We start from the raw sequence: 17,125 nt of genomic DNA, 5'->3' as shown, positions 1-17,125 counted from the left end.
AAAAAAAAAAAAGTCATGTTTTTATCTCAAACAAGAGTTTGAAGCCACACTTTGTTTTTCTTTTCAAACCCGCGCCATGAAAAATATTCTAAATAGAGAGTATAGTCTGATGGAGTACATTTGTTTCCGCGTTAATAATATCACAAAGTGCAGAGACGACAAAGAGGGTGGCGGGGAAGTGAAGCTGCCCCGGGGGGAGCACCAAATTACAAAGAAGAGCTCCAGGGAGTGGGGGGTGTCGCATGAAGGCCTCACAAACTTTGTCATTGAAATGAGGCAGGAGATCTGATGACAAAGGAAGCCTAGCAGGTGGAGAGGCGGCAAAGGGGAGCCCCTAACCCACAACCCCCCACTCAGCCCTAAGAGAATCTGTGCAGACTAGGCCGACGCCAATGGAGGAGTCATGTCGGAATTTGAGAACCGTGCAGCACGCTTCGTTCGGGGGAAGAAGAAAAAAAAGAGAGAAATCGGGGCTACGTTCGTGTGACCGACTCATTGGTGCGGTCGTAGCCTACTGCATATCCATTTTCTGTTTATTGCTTTAGGAGGCAGGGGCCCGTGGAGAATGTAAAGGCACGTGAGCCTCCGTCACCCTCAAATTGCCATTGGCTTCTGGGAGCGGGGGGCTTTAATGGAGCGTGCTCACTCGGGCAAATACAAAATGCCAGCCCAACTCGCATTGGAGCGTGCAAAGTCTTTGGAAAAATGCTTCCTTCGGGCTCAAAGTCAAGCGGCAAAAAGTGGAAAACAATCAAGGAGAAATGCCCTGCATCGTAGCCCCTCCACTTACCAAATGAACAGGTTTCATAAGTTGAATTTGTCAAAAGTAGGAGCATGTTGGAGATCGAATGAGCTTCATTTGTTCCAGCACTCTTAGTACTTGTGCTTAAATCCTGGTCAAAGTATAGCCATGTTATATTAAATACAGACATATGCTAAAAAGAAAAACAGAAGGAGCATTTGTTAAGCCCTTAGACTGAATAAGAACTGCAAAGACTTCTTTTTTGGCTAATGCTGTAATGAGGGAAAGCTGTTCTTTTCTTCTCCTTTTTTGTTGTTGCCTGAACTCATGTGACTGCTTTTGTCCATTTTCCACAGTGGAGAAAAGCCATTTTCAAAGTCCAAAGGAGCATTTTTCTTGGCCAAAAGAAAACGGCACGAGCGGGTCAATCCCCAAATGTTGACAGCACAATTCAAAGCCGAGAAAGATACCAACGGAAAAAAATCTCCACTTTGGCCTTTTTGGAAAATGTTCAAAATACTCGCTACGCTCTTTGGAATGTGTATTTTTACATGTGTGTGTGTGTGTGTGTGTGTGTGTGTGTGTGTGTGTGTGTGTCGCCCACCGCGCGTTGCATAAAAGCCAGGTGTCAAAGCAATTCCACCGTGGGCCCACTTTTGTTCCATTTTTGTCCCAAAGACGGCACTTTTTCAAGCTATCCAAGCTATCCAATGTGAGAAATGGCTCAGGTGCTGCTTATTCACGACTTCAATCATCCGCTCGGGGACAAAATCGGGACGGTTTTGCCCCTTTTGCTGGAATTGCTTTGACACCCATGCTCCAAAAAAAAACTTCTCTCTCTCCTAAATAAGCCGCGGCGACGCCCTCCTCTTCAACGGACACACGTGAGGCATCTGCCACGCGGATACCTGATACCGCTTGTTATCTGGGCCACACAATAGCGTATCCTGACTGTTTTTCGGGCCGCACAATCGAGCGTCCTAGCTGCCGCGATCTGGTCATAACGCCAGAAAGACAAAAGAAGGCAGCCACCGCCAACCGTCGGTTTTGAGGTGACGAGAAGTGGAAGTGGTTTGGCTTGACCAAATGTTTGGCTTGCTTTTTGTCTGATTTCTTAAAGGCAAAAAGCTGGGAGCACTTCTGGAAGCGATTCTTTTCGAAAGTGGGGGATCACTGCAATTTGAACTTTAAACTATCTCCATTTCTTCCAAAATGGCACATTTAAATCAATGTCCTCCAGAAGGGGCGATTCTCTAACTTTTGCCAGATTTGGTGCTTTTCCATAAAAAAGAAACATGTGCTCGCTTCCAATGTGGCTGCCGCAAAATGTTGTCAATATAACCGTCAGTGAAAAATCCGCGTTGGGGGTGTGCAAAGCAGAAGCAGAACTAGAACTGCTTTCCATTAAAAGTCCGAATGTGAGGTCGTAAACAAGAGAGCGAGCCAAGAAGTTTGTATCAGCTGACTTAGCCAGGCGGAAAACAAAGCACAGACAAACAGCAGGCCGGTACGCTGACATATTTTTGGGCAGCGCACCATCATTAGACGGATTTCATCCCCTCCTGAGCCACTGAGCCACCGAGCCACTGCGCCACTGCGCTATTGCTCCACCCACCCGCTAGCCCGCCATCCCGCCATCCCCCACTCCTTTCCTTTCTTTCTGTTTTCCTTGGCAGATGTGAGACAGGCGCTGGCTGGCTGGCCTTTCTTTCTTTTTATTTTCCTTTTGAGCGTGGGGGTAGTGGAGCCTTTTTCTTTTTTCTTTTTGCTTTTGCTGGAGACGAGGACGCAGCGCCACGTGTTTTGCATTTTGCTGCCATCGGTGTGGGAACGCCGCTAATCTCCCTGGCTCCACTTTTGGAGCCCCTTTCCCATACCTGTCAACCTCGAACCATTTGTGATCTTACCAAATTTTGTTTTCGCCCTTACATATATGTATAAATACATGGAAAATCTTACCACTTTACTTTACCAGACCAGAAACAGCTGATCAAATGAAAGTAAACATAAACAAGGGAACAGGAAACGGAAATCACATGGTGAAAGTGTTACAAAACGAAATGTTTATCATGATCTTTTTTTTTTAGCCAATCAGAGGCGCCGGTACATATATCACTTGGCAGACATGCGTTTCCGGGAAGAAACAATGGCGGATGGTGAAAAATGGCTAGAAAGTGCCTTAATTTATTTTTTTTTCTCAAAATCACCGTTTAGCGTACCATTTTCATGTGTACAGCGTACCAATATAAAAATGGGCTTTCAGTTGTACCAATTACGGCGAGAACGTACCAGTTGACAGGTATGCTTTCCGTGGGCTCCTTTATTTTTATCCCCAGCGCTATTTCCTTTTCGGTCCCACATTAGAAGAAAAAAAAAGTCACCTAAAACATGTGCATGATGCACTTCAATAGTTTGTGGTCTGCCTTCAAAAAAACCACGACACATGTGCCACGCGGATCTTTCAGCGCAAATAAATACCAGCGCAGGAATCCAAGATTCTTGTTTACACAACTCTTGACTTTTGAGGCCCACGGGGAGGCTGCAACTTTTTACAGGGGTCTAATGTAGGCCACTTTCGGGTCCAGGATAAACAAAAAAATCCCGCCCGACACCGAGACAATTTTGCATTTGATAAGCAAATAACGGGCCGACGAGTGGTTGGCGTGTCAGCTCACCCTTCTCGGGTCTTGGGTTCAATCCCAGGTCGGTCTTCCTTTGTGAACTTTGCGTGTTCTGCCTGGAAGTGCGTGGATTTTCTCCGGGTACTCCGGTTTCCACCCACAACCATGGGGTTTGCCTAACCATGAAGAAGCCAATAACTGCCTGCGATTGGCTGGCCATTCAGAGCGTGCACGTAGTTGGCTGGGATTGGCTCCAGCACACTCTGCAACAACACAGTAAAGTATTTGAAATATTTTCCGTGTAATAACGGCGCCCGGGTCAAGCATTTGATCAAAACACGTGTTAGTTTAACCGTCCATTGAATCAGTGTCGTCTCTTCAACATTCACGTTTGGGAAAAAGCAAGGAAGAATTTCGGAAGACATGTGGCAGCGATAAATAAAGGTCACAGTGGTGTAAAAGTGAAGAAAAAATAATGCCTTTTTTTTAAAGGCAGCTCAAAAAGCAGACATTTACGAGCTGGTGATCAGCAGACATCCAGGCCAAAACATTGAGTCCAAGAACGGAATTGAAAAGGGAAAAAAAAGGACGGCAGAAATGAGGTGTCCCAAAAGCTGCCTGCTCAAATCACTCTTCACATTTTGCTTGAAAAATCTCAAACGTGGACCAGAGTACGTGCCATGGATTTCAATCATTTGTTGACGGGAAGGAACTCGTTAAAAGCTTTGGCACTTTTGCCATCTAGTTTCTATCTCCACTCATGGCCATATATACGTATTACCATATTTTCCGGACTATAAAATGCAATTTATTCAGAGCTTGGTTGGGCCTGCAAATAATACTCAAGTGTTTTTCTAACCGCCGGCAGCCTGTTAAGTTGTTCTTCTAGGCTATTGTCTAGTATACAAAATTCATATTTATTCGATTAGTAACCAAGATACGTTTTAATTAGAATAGTTTTGTGTCATGGTTCCACAGTAGGTATTAGAGACTAGACAAGGTCCTCCCAGAATAAATGGATTGAGGTCGACTCAGATGGAAAATAGCGTTAGCAAGCAAATTTGCCAAAGGTTAACAAGATGGACTGCTCTTGGCCAGCTACAGATGTCCGGCACCCCCACCTTGCCATCAGGGCTCCCCGCCCACTGTGGGATAAGTGTCACTACGTCGGGATGTACAGATGCTCTCCTATCATTGTTGGGAGGAGGGCAGGACGGCAGGACGGCAGCCCGGCAGGCAGGCAGGCAGGCAGGCGGGCCTGCGTTAATTAACCTCCTTCTTGGCATCCCCCAATGCACGGCCATTTTTCTTTCTTTTTAGGGCGTGGTGTCCCTTTTAAAGGCAAAATGACCCCTAACCTCATCTTTTTGTTTCCTCTGTGGGGAAGACAAAAAGCTGCAGCCACAGTCACAAATGTTCACAGGTCATGAGAACACACATTTTGACACCCGTACGTCCACATTCACTGGAAATTGTCCTTTTACCGTCACTCTCTCCTGGCTCTAGATCAGGGCTGGACAACAAGATGGACACAAAGAGGCTACATTTGAAAGCCAGAGGGCCAAATCCAACAATTAATTTTTGTAAGCACAAAGCGTCTGGCATCATTTTGACCCCATTCTCGCACGATTGATAAATCCGGTCCGCTTTGCACAACATGAGGCCCCTTGCTATGCACTTATTATTTATGACAAATAAAGATCTTGAGTGGTGGAAAAAGCACGGCCAGGTTTTTTGCTGCTGCCGCGTTGTTTACATTTCTCGTCTTATTTATGAGTCTCTAACGTAAGTCTCAATGTTTTTCTTTTCAGGACTGACATTTGAGGGGGGAGCAGTGAAAATATGTCTCAGGAGTGTTTTCTCTAGGTTTTTTTTTTCAGACATTTCGAAAAGTTGAAGCAATCATTACTAACATTATAGGAAAGATTTCTAGTTCTTTCTAATTATTACGCCGCACCCAACGTGAAAAACGGCTTAAAGTAAAATTCGGACTTTTCAACATGTACAATATAAACAAAGACCAGTCAAAAAAGCATATTTGTCAACTGGTTCTGTATTTTCCACTTTCATTTTAGTGTCTTTTTGGTGATATCAAGTCAAGTTATTGCAAAAAACATTGCATAAACTGATGTTAGTCATTCAAAACGTGTTGACTGCAAAATATGCATTTTTCTTTTTAGGGGAATGTACCTTCTCCCAAGTTCTTTTCTCTTCTCCACAAAATGAAAATAACACATTAGTCTTGATGCTATTTTGATAGCTGAAGTGTACTTCATCACCACATGTGTCTCTAATCACGCTTTATTGTGTATGTACAAAGTTTTTCTTTTTTTTTGACCATCACATGTTTGAGGTGAGCAGCAGAAAGAAGGCTATTTATTTTGGCAAATTCATTCTCTCCACCTTTCTGCTGTCCCAAAAGCCCTCCCAACGGCTTGAAATATAATATCCGCTCCATCTAATAGCTCCCATTTTCCGACAAAACAAAGGGATCTTTATATGCCCCGTGTGTGTGTCAATGTGTGTCAATGTGTGTGTGTGTGTGTGTGTGTGTGTGTGTTCAGGCACCAGACGGCTTCTTACTCTGAATATTTAGATTTCAATACACACACACGAACAAGCCATATATTGACCAAAATAAAACCAATCATACACTGATTTTAGCGCCACACACATGGACATACCACACACATGGCACAGAAGGATGACTAAAATGAGGAGGGAGGGCACCCGCCAGCTCCCAATGGTTCTTGAAAAGCGTCCAGGTTTTGATTAGTCCCGGATTTTGCTGTTGCGTCGGCCCCCAATTTTTGTCTCCCTCTTCAATCCCTTCATTTTGCACGATCCATCTCAATCCCCACATCCAGCGTCGCTACTTCCGTTGGCGTCGTGACACGACGTTAACGGCTCCAGACCGCAAATTAGACACAGAGAAAAGGGAAAGACGTGCGGCAAAAACTCACACCCTGGCTTCAGAGTCGGAGTGCAAAAATATCAAATACAAATGGGAATGTCTGCCTCTGCTATTCAACTCTCCAACTGCAATATTTTTTCCAACTAGACAGCCTAGCACTCTGTACCAAATGAATTGCTTCAAGAACTCGGTTCGTAAATAGAGACACATTTTACACGTAAAGAACCTTAAACCGTTCCAGCCCACCCTTAAAATGGATTTTGCATGAAAACTGAGAAAAAAGGAAATAAAACAATGTATTAAGCCCTTCAAAAGACTATCAAGCACGGTCTACTGTTGAAGTAAACGGTTGGCAGCTGACAAAAATACACGTAAACACACTCCAAATAAATGGATGCATGTCAATTTATGGCCCCAAAAACATGGCAGAGACTCTCCTCGCCAATAGGAGGCCACTCCATCAGGCCAATTTCAAAATACGATACAGGAAGAGTCTCTTTACTTTTGGTGACTTGAATTTCAGAACCTGAACATTTTGTATGTCGGTATGGTTGCGGGACACTAAGGACTTGAACATCTATTTTGGAATGACCCAAACAACAATCTGGACAGTACAAGCGAGGATTTAGCTTGATATTTTTAGGCCGAGAACGGTGCCAAAGCCAATGCCAGTGCCAGTGCCAGTGCCAGTGCCAGTGCCAGGGTCTCCCTCTGGCATTTGTCGATAAAGAAAGCGGAGAGAGGGAGAAAATCCTGCAAAGGCCTAGACTGGGGAGCCCTTAAGACGGGCTCATTTTACTCTTTGTCTGCGACTGCAGGGGGAAATATGCTATTTAAAAAGTGGGGACGTCGTATTTAAAGTTGACACCACCACCGCAGGGGGTTGATTTGCTTCTTAATGGCTTCCAGACACTTGGAAAGAGAGAAAGAAAGAAAGAAAGATGTTGGCCAGATGCTGAAAATAGAAAATAGGGGGGCTTGTTTTTTCAGTGCGCGGGGTTTCCTTCTTTCATCCCAACCAAAGGAAAAGACTTCCAGCTGAAAAGATACTTTCAAAGTCAACTCTTAAATCTGGCAAACACTCCACCATTGCAAACATCAACCCATATGCTACAATTTTTTTAATCAACTGACGGAGTGGTTCACTTGAAAGGATAGAGATACATGATTTGCACTTGGGTTCTTTTTTTTTCCACTTCAAATAAAGGAGCCTACTTTCAAAATCCCAGATTTTCCACGACTGACCTCTTTCTTTAGTTTTCATTTGGAACGTTGGGAAGTTGTGTGTTTTTGTCAGTTAGTTGCCCACCATTTTCTTCCCTCTCTCTCCTAGGCTCTTCAACAACAATAGAATTGACAGTCATATAAATGTCTCAATACATACAAGTCGCACTTTTTCATCCTTAGCTCTATAGTTTTCCCCCATGGCAGTCTTGACAAATATGTCCAAAATGCCAACAATTATAAATGCCTAAGTTGAAGTTTTCTGTTTTCGAAGCACTTGAAGGGCAATGACCCCTGGCAGCCTTCCCACGGTACGCCTCTGTCGGCACCCGCTACGTTCACCTAAAGATGATGATTATTTTTTGGCATCATTTGATGTCACCTCGGCTCCACTCGCCGCGGCCACTTTGCCACGGCTCCGACCTCCCCGGGACGGACGGCGCGCGTGGCTGCCGAGGGGGAGGGGCCCGTTTTGCCGGCGCGTGGGCTCCGGCGAAAGTGGCAGACGGCGGCTGGGGGAGCAAAAGAAAAAGGCGGCAGATGCCTCTTTTCGCAAGCGGCCCGCCGAGGTTTCGACGCCAATTGGGGAGGTCAAAGGTCCCTTTCAATGCAATTCGTGCCTTGGAGCAGATGCCTGGACCATCCGACCATGAGTGACTTTTACTAGAAAACATGGCGGACACGCACAGGTGGGTCACATACATCAACAAAAAAAAAAACAATCCCACAAGAAACAATCCCTTGAGGAGTGAAAAGTCCCTGAGATAGGAGAACTAAGGGAGTTCTTTTTAACTTTGCTAAAGATGCCAGGAAGGAATCAATGGGCGGGATTTGCCTTGGTCAATCTGCCCATTTACACTGGAAAGAAAGATAAGCAATATGGAGCTTTTTTTGGCAAGGGGGCTCACATGACTCCATTTATTTTTAGCTGCTAAACTGGGGGGAAGATGGCAGAGTTGTCATTGGAGAAATGCTTTTGGAGATAAAAGAGCCACAATGAGAGAAGCTTCTGGGCTGCAAACGCCAAATGAGGACAAAAATGGGGAGGAGGAGGAGGAGGAGGAGGAGGAGGAGGAGGAAGAAGAAGAGGAGGTGGAAGAGGAGGGGGAGGCCAAGGAAGGCAAAGTGAAGAGAGCTATTCAAAGCGATGGAGTGTGTCAGCTCCGGGTGCTTCTTGTCTCTCCCAATGATATGGAAATGGCCCGTGTAACGCTGACAGTCAAAACGCGGAGGGAGGCGCCACGTGATGGCCGCGATGGATTTCAAGCCACGCAGTCAGACCCCCCCTTTTTTTTTTCCCGTAATACTCCTTTCTCGTCAGGGCCCATGATTGGGTGGACTTGTCGCTTATGTGGTTGGCTGCCAACTCTTTCCTTTTGTCTGCCAATTGCTCAGTGAATGGAATGGAACGGTCTCTCCGCCAGCTTGCTCTTCAAACGCCCAACTCACTTTTATTTCATGTATCGCCATTTTTGGAGGGGTTTTGTCTCTCCCACAATCTCGCCTGTCTTTTACTAGCAACTACTTGAAAGGATGTATGATCGGAAACCCTGTTGTCAAATAGGGGCTTCTCTGTTAAAAATGTAAGCCGAGCCCTTCCAATATTTTCCATTGGCTAAATATAAATGTGAGCTCAGAATTGGGAAAATCCGGCCAATGGCCATTTGGAGCCCTTTTTTTGCCATTTTGAAAATGGTTTGTTATTCACAAGAGTGCATTCAAAGTCTTTTCTATGGGGAGCCAACACATCTGTGCAATGGTTGCTTAATGGCTTGAAAAGGACGCTGCCATTTGCATTTAGAAAACAAACATGGCTTAGTTGGATTTTTCTGGCTCCAATTGGTTTTGTCACAACAACAAAATAATGGACTCCTCATTAGGCCACAGCAATATATTACAATTCCACCCCTCAATTATTAAATAGATAAATAAAACAGGCCAGTAATGGCCACATACTTTGATTGTCAAGCTGTGTATTGGCTACGGCTACGCAAGTTGTTTTCCATTTTAAACCAAATCAGATTCCTTTTTTGGAGCGATAAGGTATCAAATTGGAGGCATTCCAAACATGCAGTTGAAATTGTCCTCCTGACAATAGATTGATTCCCTTTTCATCTTCTCTGTCGCTTTTTTGTCATCCCTCAACGGCAAGGAATGGGAACGGGAATCCAAAGTTTGGGGTCAGCCACGTCTTCAAAGACCCGATTGTGTCACGCGCCATTTGAAGAGACGTCTTGCGTGGCGACGGTGGCGGCAGCGGCATCGTCGTCAGCCGCATCTGCTCCACATCTGACTTTCACTTGCTCTTTGATTATCGCGCCACTGGAACGAAGGAAGGAAGGAAAGCAGGGAGACTTTTTCACTCAAGCTACTCTGATGGTCTTCAAGGGAGACTTTTTCAATGGTGGTCTTCTTCGCCGCTTCTTTGTCAGCTTGAGAAGAGATCCACTTTCTCCCTCGTCGCTCCGCCACGTCTTTTTCCAATTTGTCGTCGTCGTGGAATAAAGATAGTGCCTGGGTTGCCAAGGGGACGGCAGATTACCAGCAAAGTCTAGCCCGCCGTGTTGTTCGGCGGCGGATCGGAGCCTTCTTTTCTTAATGAGGACATTCTTGGCGCTCGCTGGAGTTTGGCCTTATTTTAGCAACCGCTCACTTTGACACATTAATAATGATCTTCTGTCTATTGTTTGCGCATTCTTCACAAAGAGAGAGAGCGACTTTTATCTGAAAAGTGGTGATGTTACTATTATGAATGTCTGTTGTGGGTCTCCCAAAAATGTGACTTATATTCCACTGTGACTAATGTGTTTGTTTTTTTAAAAACAGGCTAAATGTTAACAGAAGATGCTTATAGGTTTTTTGACATTTGTAGTCAAGGCGACAATAAGTAATTATAAATGGTATGCTCAGTCAACCGATGAAAAAAGGATGACTAATATAAATACGGTGCATTTACTAATTGTTCACAGAGAGTGCTTCATCTATTTAAACTCAGCGCAGAGAAATTAGGTTGAGTTAATTCATGTAGGAAGAACAAAAACACGCGACAAAATTCAATACCTTATTTCCATCCGACCATTGCAGATGTGTTTTTAAAAAAATGATATTGTTGTGGACGAAAAGTACAACTATATGACAGAGACAGCAGACTAGACTAAACAAAATGATGGGATGCCGGTAGACCTATTGTTCAACAGGAACCACTTCCAGAAGAATCTGCAAGCTTCTGTTCAGAGAATCTACAATAGAGAGAAAGGAAAAATTGCTTGAACCTGTGTTGTGAACAGGGGTGCTAGACTCTAGATGGATCCTATCCAATATGTTTTCCGTGCCTCCCCCCGCCAACACACATGCATCAAATGTTATCAAGCTCCTGGGCGGTTTGCTGATGAGTTGATCATTTGGTTTAGGTGTGTTGCAGAAGGTACCTAAAGCATTTTGTAGCCACTTGGGCCTCCAATTGTCGTGCACAAAGACGTAGTAGGCCGGGATGCCCGTCAGGGAAATGGCAAATCCGATGCCCGTGTTGACCGGGTCGGAGTACAGCGAGAAGAAGACCATGAAGAAGCAGGTCAGGCTGAACACCAGCGGGATGACGACGGGCACCTGGACCGGGGAACGACAAGGCTCACGTCAACGACCAGCTCCTGTTGACAATTTGGTATTTCTCTTCGTTGGGGACCCTAACACAAGCCCTACCCATACTATACCATATGTATTCAAAAGGGAAAAGTAGAAGATATTTATTGTCCTCAAGGGCTGCCAAAAGTGTCAAAAGCAAAACTTCCAAAAAGTCTCACCAGTTATTTGGAGCTTATTTTTACCCTCTGATAACCATGTGGATAAAACCAATCAATAATTTCAAAAGTGGTAGAGACTACAAAGGAAAATGTAGCCCCAGCTACACTCTTACATATTTACATGTATATGTTGATGAATATATAGTGTCACTTATTCAATAAATCAAGAGTCAAATACTAACCTTGAAGGGACGCGGGAGGTCGGGTTGGGTGTATCGAAGATAGATCAGACCAAGTACCACGATGCCGATAGATAGCCAACGTAGAAAGCTCATAAAGTTGAGCAGGCCGTAGATGTCCCCCAGAAACAGCTGGAGCATGGTCATGGGGTACTGCACGCACATTTTGGAAAAACATTTTAGGGCAACCTGGGATTTGATCCGCTTTCTTTGATTTGGAGGCTCATTTTACTTCCCATTTTCATTCCCTCGGCCAATTGCTCCTCTTGTAAATAATTTCCATTATAAAGCCATAACAAAAAACGTGCAAATGAAGGGTTAGTACATCCACTTCACAGACTAGAAATGGAAGTTTGAATCCCCGCAGGGTGAACTGACCAGTATGAGGACGGCAGGAATGGGAGTGTTTCTGCGGACGTGAATCATGGAGTAAACTTGGGGGAGTTGTCCTTCACGTGATGCCACCAAGAACATTCTGGACAAAGAAAAACGCGCATGGGCAAGTCATCCGACGGATTGGTTTTCTTTTATGCACCAGCGGAATGCAACACACTCATATACTCCATTCAGAAGTGCCAAAACTTGCCCGATGGCATGATGGTGCAAAGCCCTTTCGAGGCGTGGCATTGTTTGTCAGGGAATATTTTGTCAAGGCCTACTAAATGGCAAGTCCATTCTAATCAGATCATTAAGAAGAAGGATTGGTTGCTAACATTAATTTTCGCCAATCAATCATCCTTGCATAGTTGACAGAAAGAAGGCAAGAGGTGAAAAGTCAAGGGAAGCCTACCTGGAAATGACCAAGAGGCAACCGTTCATGGAGCCGTAGCACGACAAGGCCACAAAGACTGGCACTGCAAAGGAAAAATTCCCCATCAACTTCTTTGCAAACGTCTGCGAATAAGGAAACCACGTTGAAACGGCAAAATCCTCCGTCGCCGCTCCTTTCCGCCAGCCCTTTCCCGGCGCGCCACATTGAAAGAGGGCAAGTCGGAAAGCCCCTGGCGTGGTCCAACGTCCGCTGACCTACGAGCGAGTACGGACGGGTCCGGTAGATGGTTTTATTACCACAGCCACCGCTTCGGAGGCCAGGATCTCCTCCACGGACATGACGGTGTGATAGGCGACGTTAATCAGCACGTAGCAGACGGAAACGATGGCCATGGAGATGCAGATAGCCAAGGGAACCGTCCTGGAATAAAAGAGTACGTTCTAAGAGCCGTGCGTCCAATTTGACCTGGACACATCCATTTCTTTGCTAGATCTTTTGCTCAGAAGAAGGGAGAAAAAAAGTAGGCCTTTAAAACAAAGAAAATGTCAAATTATAAATGAGCTTGTGAAAAAATAGCTTCTCAGAGAAGCTAAATATGCAAATCACAAATGACTGACATTTCTACGTACGGATATGTCCTAAAAACTTTAGAAGAATTCTGGATGGATGAATGAATAACAATGATGCCGCATGTTTAAAAAGGTGGGAGTTAAAGTCACCTCTCCGAGCGATCCACTTCTTCTGTGACAAAATTGAGGTAGAACCTGCAAAAGAAAGTTTCAAACCCAGAAGCACATCTGCTCAACGTCATACAATTCAAATGGACACCCATTCCAAACTTCGTTTGGATTTTCAGATTGGAATTTTAGGCCATTTGTAAAAAAAAGAGAGTATGACAGAAAGCCTGCACCTTATGCGCACTTCAACGTTTTAGGGGAAAAGAATTGATTCATTTGGGAACCTACCAGCCGGCGTAGGCGTACATCCCAGAGTACAAGGCCAGAGGTAAAGTTGACACCTTGACGTCGCTGAGCTCAAAGGAATTCTCAAAGTTGTGCGTCTCCCCTAGACACAAAGGAACAAATCAATCCCATCTATATTTCAAAGACGAAAGAAAAATAACGCTGACCCAATGCAACAATGGAAGCCCCACAACTCAAAGAAAATCAAAACAACAATTGGACCTTTTGGAAGAAGCTCGTTCATTCCCAATCATCTATTAGAGGACACAAAAGTAGACGAGACGTCTTGCAATAAAAACTTGGCGAAACTTGGCCTACCTTTGAACAACTGGTAGAGTCCGGGAAAGATGATGGTGGCGATGGCCACCAGCTTGGAGACGGTGAAGAAGATTTGAATGCGCGCCGTCCACGTCACGCTCATGCTGTTGGTGAACATGACGGAAGCTACGGAAATGACAAAAGAGTCGAGTGACGTCCGATAGCTCGCGGATTGCTCGAGAGCTCCATGGTGTTTTGGGTCTGGCTTTGTCTGCCGTCAAAACTACATATACGACAGTTATTTTGATATTATAAAATGTTGAATAGCATACATACTGAGGCCAATGGCTGTTACCAGTTTGACAGCAGCGGGCGAAACATGGCAGGGCATGAAGAAGGGTTCCAGAATATATTGTCCGAAAGCCAGACTGATGACTGCCAGCCCGGCAGGCCTGTTTGGACGCAAAATGGGCGGCGGACACATAGCAATGGGATGGTTACTGACATCATCTGATTTGAAAAATGCTCTCGCACACACAAACGGACAAAGAAGACATGTTAAAACAACCATCCATGGTCAAATTTGAGGGGTGCTGGATCCCTAAACTAGCTGCTATTTGAAATTAGGATCTCTGCAGTCATCTTTACAATATTTATATATACGCTGTTTTTTCCAACTTTGCTGAGCCTGCGACTAATACTGGCTTTTTTATTGAACGGCGATAGCCCGATTGTAGCAAAAAGCGTTTGACTGGAGGATTCCGACAAGGGTGTTTATACAGCTTGGTCACGCATAGACACGCATACGACACGGAGCCTACAAAACGGATGAATCCGTGTCAGTCAAGGTCCACTGCTCCAGAAAGCCAGAGGGGAGGGAGCAGGGTGGAGGGAGAAACAAACATTTGGACGGCTGTTGGCATTTAAATAAGATTGGAGTCGAGGTGCAAATGATTTCGTGAAGGGACCCACCGATACATTTAAATAGTATGTAAGATCATAGCAAAAGGCTCATTTGCATTTTGACTTCACTTGAGCAGCTTGATGTTAAAAAGACATCAAAATCAATAAAGCAACAGTAGGGAGGAAAAAAGAAAAGAAAAGAAAACAGGACACAAGACTAGAAAACAGCATCGAACTTTGTGGAGAAGCAACAGGGTTACTTATTTATATATTTATTCATGTATTTATTTATTGACTTACAATTAACTACCTATTTGTGTAAAATGCCTTTCCTATTTCTGCATCCTCGCCCTCTTGCTACTGCAACAAAGAAATTTCCCGAATACGGGATGAATAAATAAGGTTAACCAACACCAATTTGGTCATATACGCAGCCAAGTATGATGACAATTTGGCTTTTGTCCAGTCAATAATGATGACAAAGCCTGATTATCATTATTATTATCATTATTAGAAATGATGAGATGTACACAAATATTACAGGAATAGACATATTTTTTTAAACCCCTTGAGGACATACATGGCATGATGACCTTTCTGCCAATTGCAAACTGGATGAAGAAATATTAGTACCTGATAGCGATGAGATCCGTCCATAATTTAATAAAAGCCAAATGTGGACCGAAAGCCTCCAGTAAGTATGTGTAATGTCCACCGGACTTCTTGATGCAAGTTCCCAGTTCAGCATAGGACAAGGCTCCTACAGGTAGAAAAAAAAAAAGCATTCAGATGAGCAAAAACACTTTTCTCCACATATAGTACATATTAGCTTTTTATTGCCATTAAGTGGATACATATATCAGAGCTCTGGGTTCAAATCCAGGTCGGTGCACGTTTGTGGAGCTCGCATGTTCCCCCCGGGCCTGGGTGAGTTTTCTCCAGGTACTCTGCCAGGTTCCCTCCCACATTCCAAAAACATTTATGGTAGGCCTATGGGCTCACTCTAAATTGCACCTATTAGTGATTGCTCGTTTGTGCATAAATCAAAAATGAAGAGGGAACATTTGGGGAAAGAAAGAACAAATTGGATTTTTCTATTAAAACTAGGCTTTAGGCTCCAGTCTGGTTTTTAACTTTATACTGCTCTCCTGTGGCCAAAAGGAAACCTTGCACAATGCATTCACCCACATGATATGAATGAGATAAATAATGGATAAATAGAGCTCCATGCTACGTCGTTATCAGGTTTAATGATTAATGATACATGTTTAATGAATAACAGAGTAGAACTTTAAAGTAAAGACTCAACAAGTACACCAACAAACCCAGTGCTGATTGTAAATATCTGTAAAAGTTGTGTTATAAAAATAAACCACCGCCACAGGTGTCGGAAAAGAAATGTTCAAAATTGTCTGTTTGTCATTTCCTTTAAGAGACGTGCCTACATTTTGTAAAACTTACCGTAGGCTCTAGATTGCATCATGGAAAAATACAAAAGGAATAAAAAAAATAGGCTGCATGAGAGTATAAATGAGATTTTTTGGGGGAGGCGTTGAATTGATCAGAAACTAACAATTATTAATTATCCGTCACCATTAAAAAGTCATAGAAAAAATAAAGAACAAGGTCCAAAAAAGCACCTGTTCATGTCACATACTCACCTTTTTTCAGATAAGGATAGCCTAAAAAACATCACTGGCAGTCAAATTGAAAACTGAAGACAAATGTAAAAGTGGAGCATAAGTCACAGGTCCCACCAAAGTATGAAAAAAAGGGACCATTTCCAGAGCAGAAAATGGGTTTATCTGCTGCTGACTACACAACAGAAAGGGGTTGCATCATGATATCTGTCCCTAATGAAAGTCAATGGAAATTTGAAGAGGCCTCTCTCGGCCGCTCATCTGACCACTTGAACACCCGTTCAAAGCCGGGAGTCACGTGGTCCGAGCGCCGGTGCCAAAAACTCACCAAAAAGCGAAAGCACGCCGCAAGCAATCCACACCACCAGAGACATTCCCACGCTGCCCGTGTTCTTCAGGATCCCTTTGGGAGAAATGAAGATCCCGGCTCCGATAATGGTCCCCACGATGACCGAAATCCCCGAAAGCAGCGTGACCTTCTTCCCCAGTTGCACTCTCTTCTCCTTTCCCTCCGCCGGGGGAGGGCGACGGCGTCCATTTTCATCCTCCCCGCCGTCTCCGGCGGCCCAACGCTTCATCTTTCAATGGCAAGTCTGTTTTGGCGAGAGCGCTCTGCTTTTTCTGAGTCACTCACGCAAAACAAGTTGAGGCATTGGCTTTGCGACCATGCCGTTACAAAAGTGCATGGAAATTCCAGGGAGGGTGGGGGCAAGTTACAGCCCCCGCACTCCCTTCCCCTTTTCTATGAGCACATTATCATTGGTGCCAGCTTGCCATTATGTCCCCGTCAGGCCTGCCCTGCCTTCTCAAGTTAAGCATGCAAATGTGGAAAAGGCCCACGGGAACCCAGATGAAGGGAAAGTAGTAAGAAGTAGGGATGATGGACTTTTCATCCGATTTGAGCAAATATGCTTTACCGATGACCATATTTTGACAACAGTAAAAAGAATGCATCATATCAAGTGTCATCTATAAATGATACTAAGTCACACGAGAGTGTATATTAAAAGTGGAGAAATGCTTTGTTTACTATATTACACCATGGGTTATTGGTTTCGAGAGAGGCGGCGCCCCACGCGGCAGACACGCTCGCCAAGCGCTTTGATTCAA

General features: G+C 44.3%; 1 protein-coding gene across 2 annotated transcripts; it reads right to left on the bottom strand.

The window, feature by feature from the left end:
* Nucleotides 1-10,245: 10,245 nt before the first annotated feature.
* Nucleotides 10,246-16,607, bottom strand: slc7a11 (solute carrier family 7 member 11). Of its 2 annotated transcripts, none has more exons than XM_077732510.1 (12): nt 16,344-16,607; nt 15,009-15,135; nt 13,809-13,924; nt 13,533-13,658; nt 13,218-13,317; nt 12,972-13,016; nt 12,549-12,672; nt 12,271-12,374; nt 11,859-11,955; nt 11,484-11,633; nt 10,930-11,107; nt 10,246-10,740 (listed from the first exon to the last, which is right to left on the bottom strand). In XM_077732510.1, exons 1-12 carry the CDS (start codon nt 16,591-16,593, stop codon nt 10,685-10,687), a joined length of 1,473 nt encoding a protein of 490 aa, XP_077588636.1. In that variant the 5' UTR covers nt 16,594-16,607; the 3' UTR covers nt 10,246-10,684. The 2 variants fall into 2 exon arrangements, with proteins under 2 accessions (XP_077588636.1, XP_077588637.1); XM_077732511.1 differs by lacking the exon at nt 16,344-16,607 and adding an exon at nt 15,837-16,030.
* Between the last annotated feature and the right edge of the window lie 518 nt (nt 16,608-17,125).

This window comes from Stigmatopora nigra, chromosome 14, assembly GCF_051989575.1.
Source record: "Stigmatopora nigra isolate UIUO_SnigA chromosome 14, RoL_Snig_1.1, whole genome shotgun sequence".
In the NCBI taxonomy this organism is placed as follows: domain Eukaryota; kingdom Metazoa; phylum Chordata; class Actinopteri; order Syngnathiformes; family Syngnathidae; genus Stigmatopora; species Stigmatopora nigra.
This window is presented reverse-complemented; position numbering and strand designations above follow the sequence as displayed.

Coding starts and splice junctions, on each gene's coding strand:
- slc7a11 (XM_077732510.1), bottom strand. CDS start 16,593: ATGAAGCGTTGGGCCGCCGGAGACGGCGGGGAGGATGAAAATGGACGC. Junction 13,318..13,532: donor ACTCTACCAGTTGTTCAAAG/GTAGGCCAAGTT, acceptor CTTTGTGTCTAG/GGGAGACGCACAACTTTGAG. Junction 13,017..13,217: donor ATGTACGCCTACGCCGGCTG/GTAGGTTCCCAA, acceptor TTTCTTTTGCAG/GTTCTACCTCAATTTTGTCA.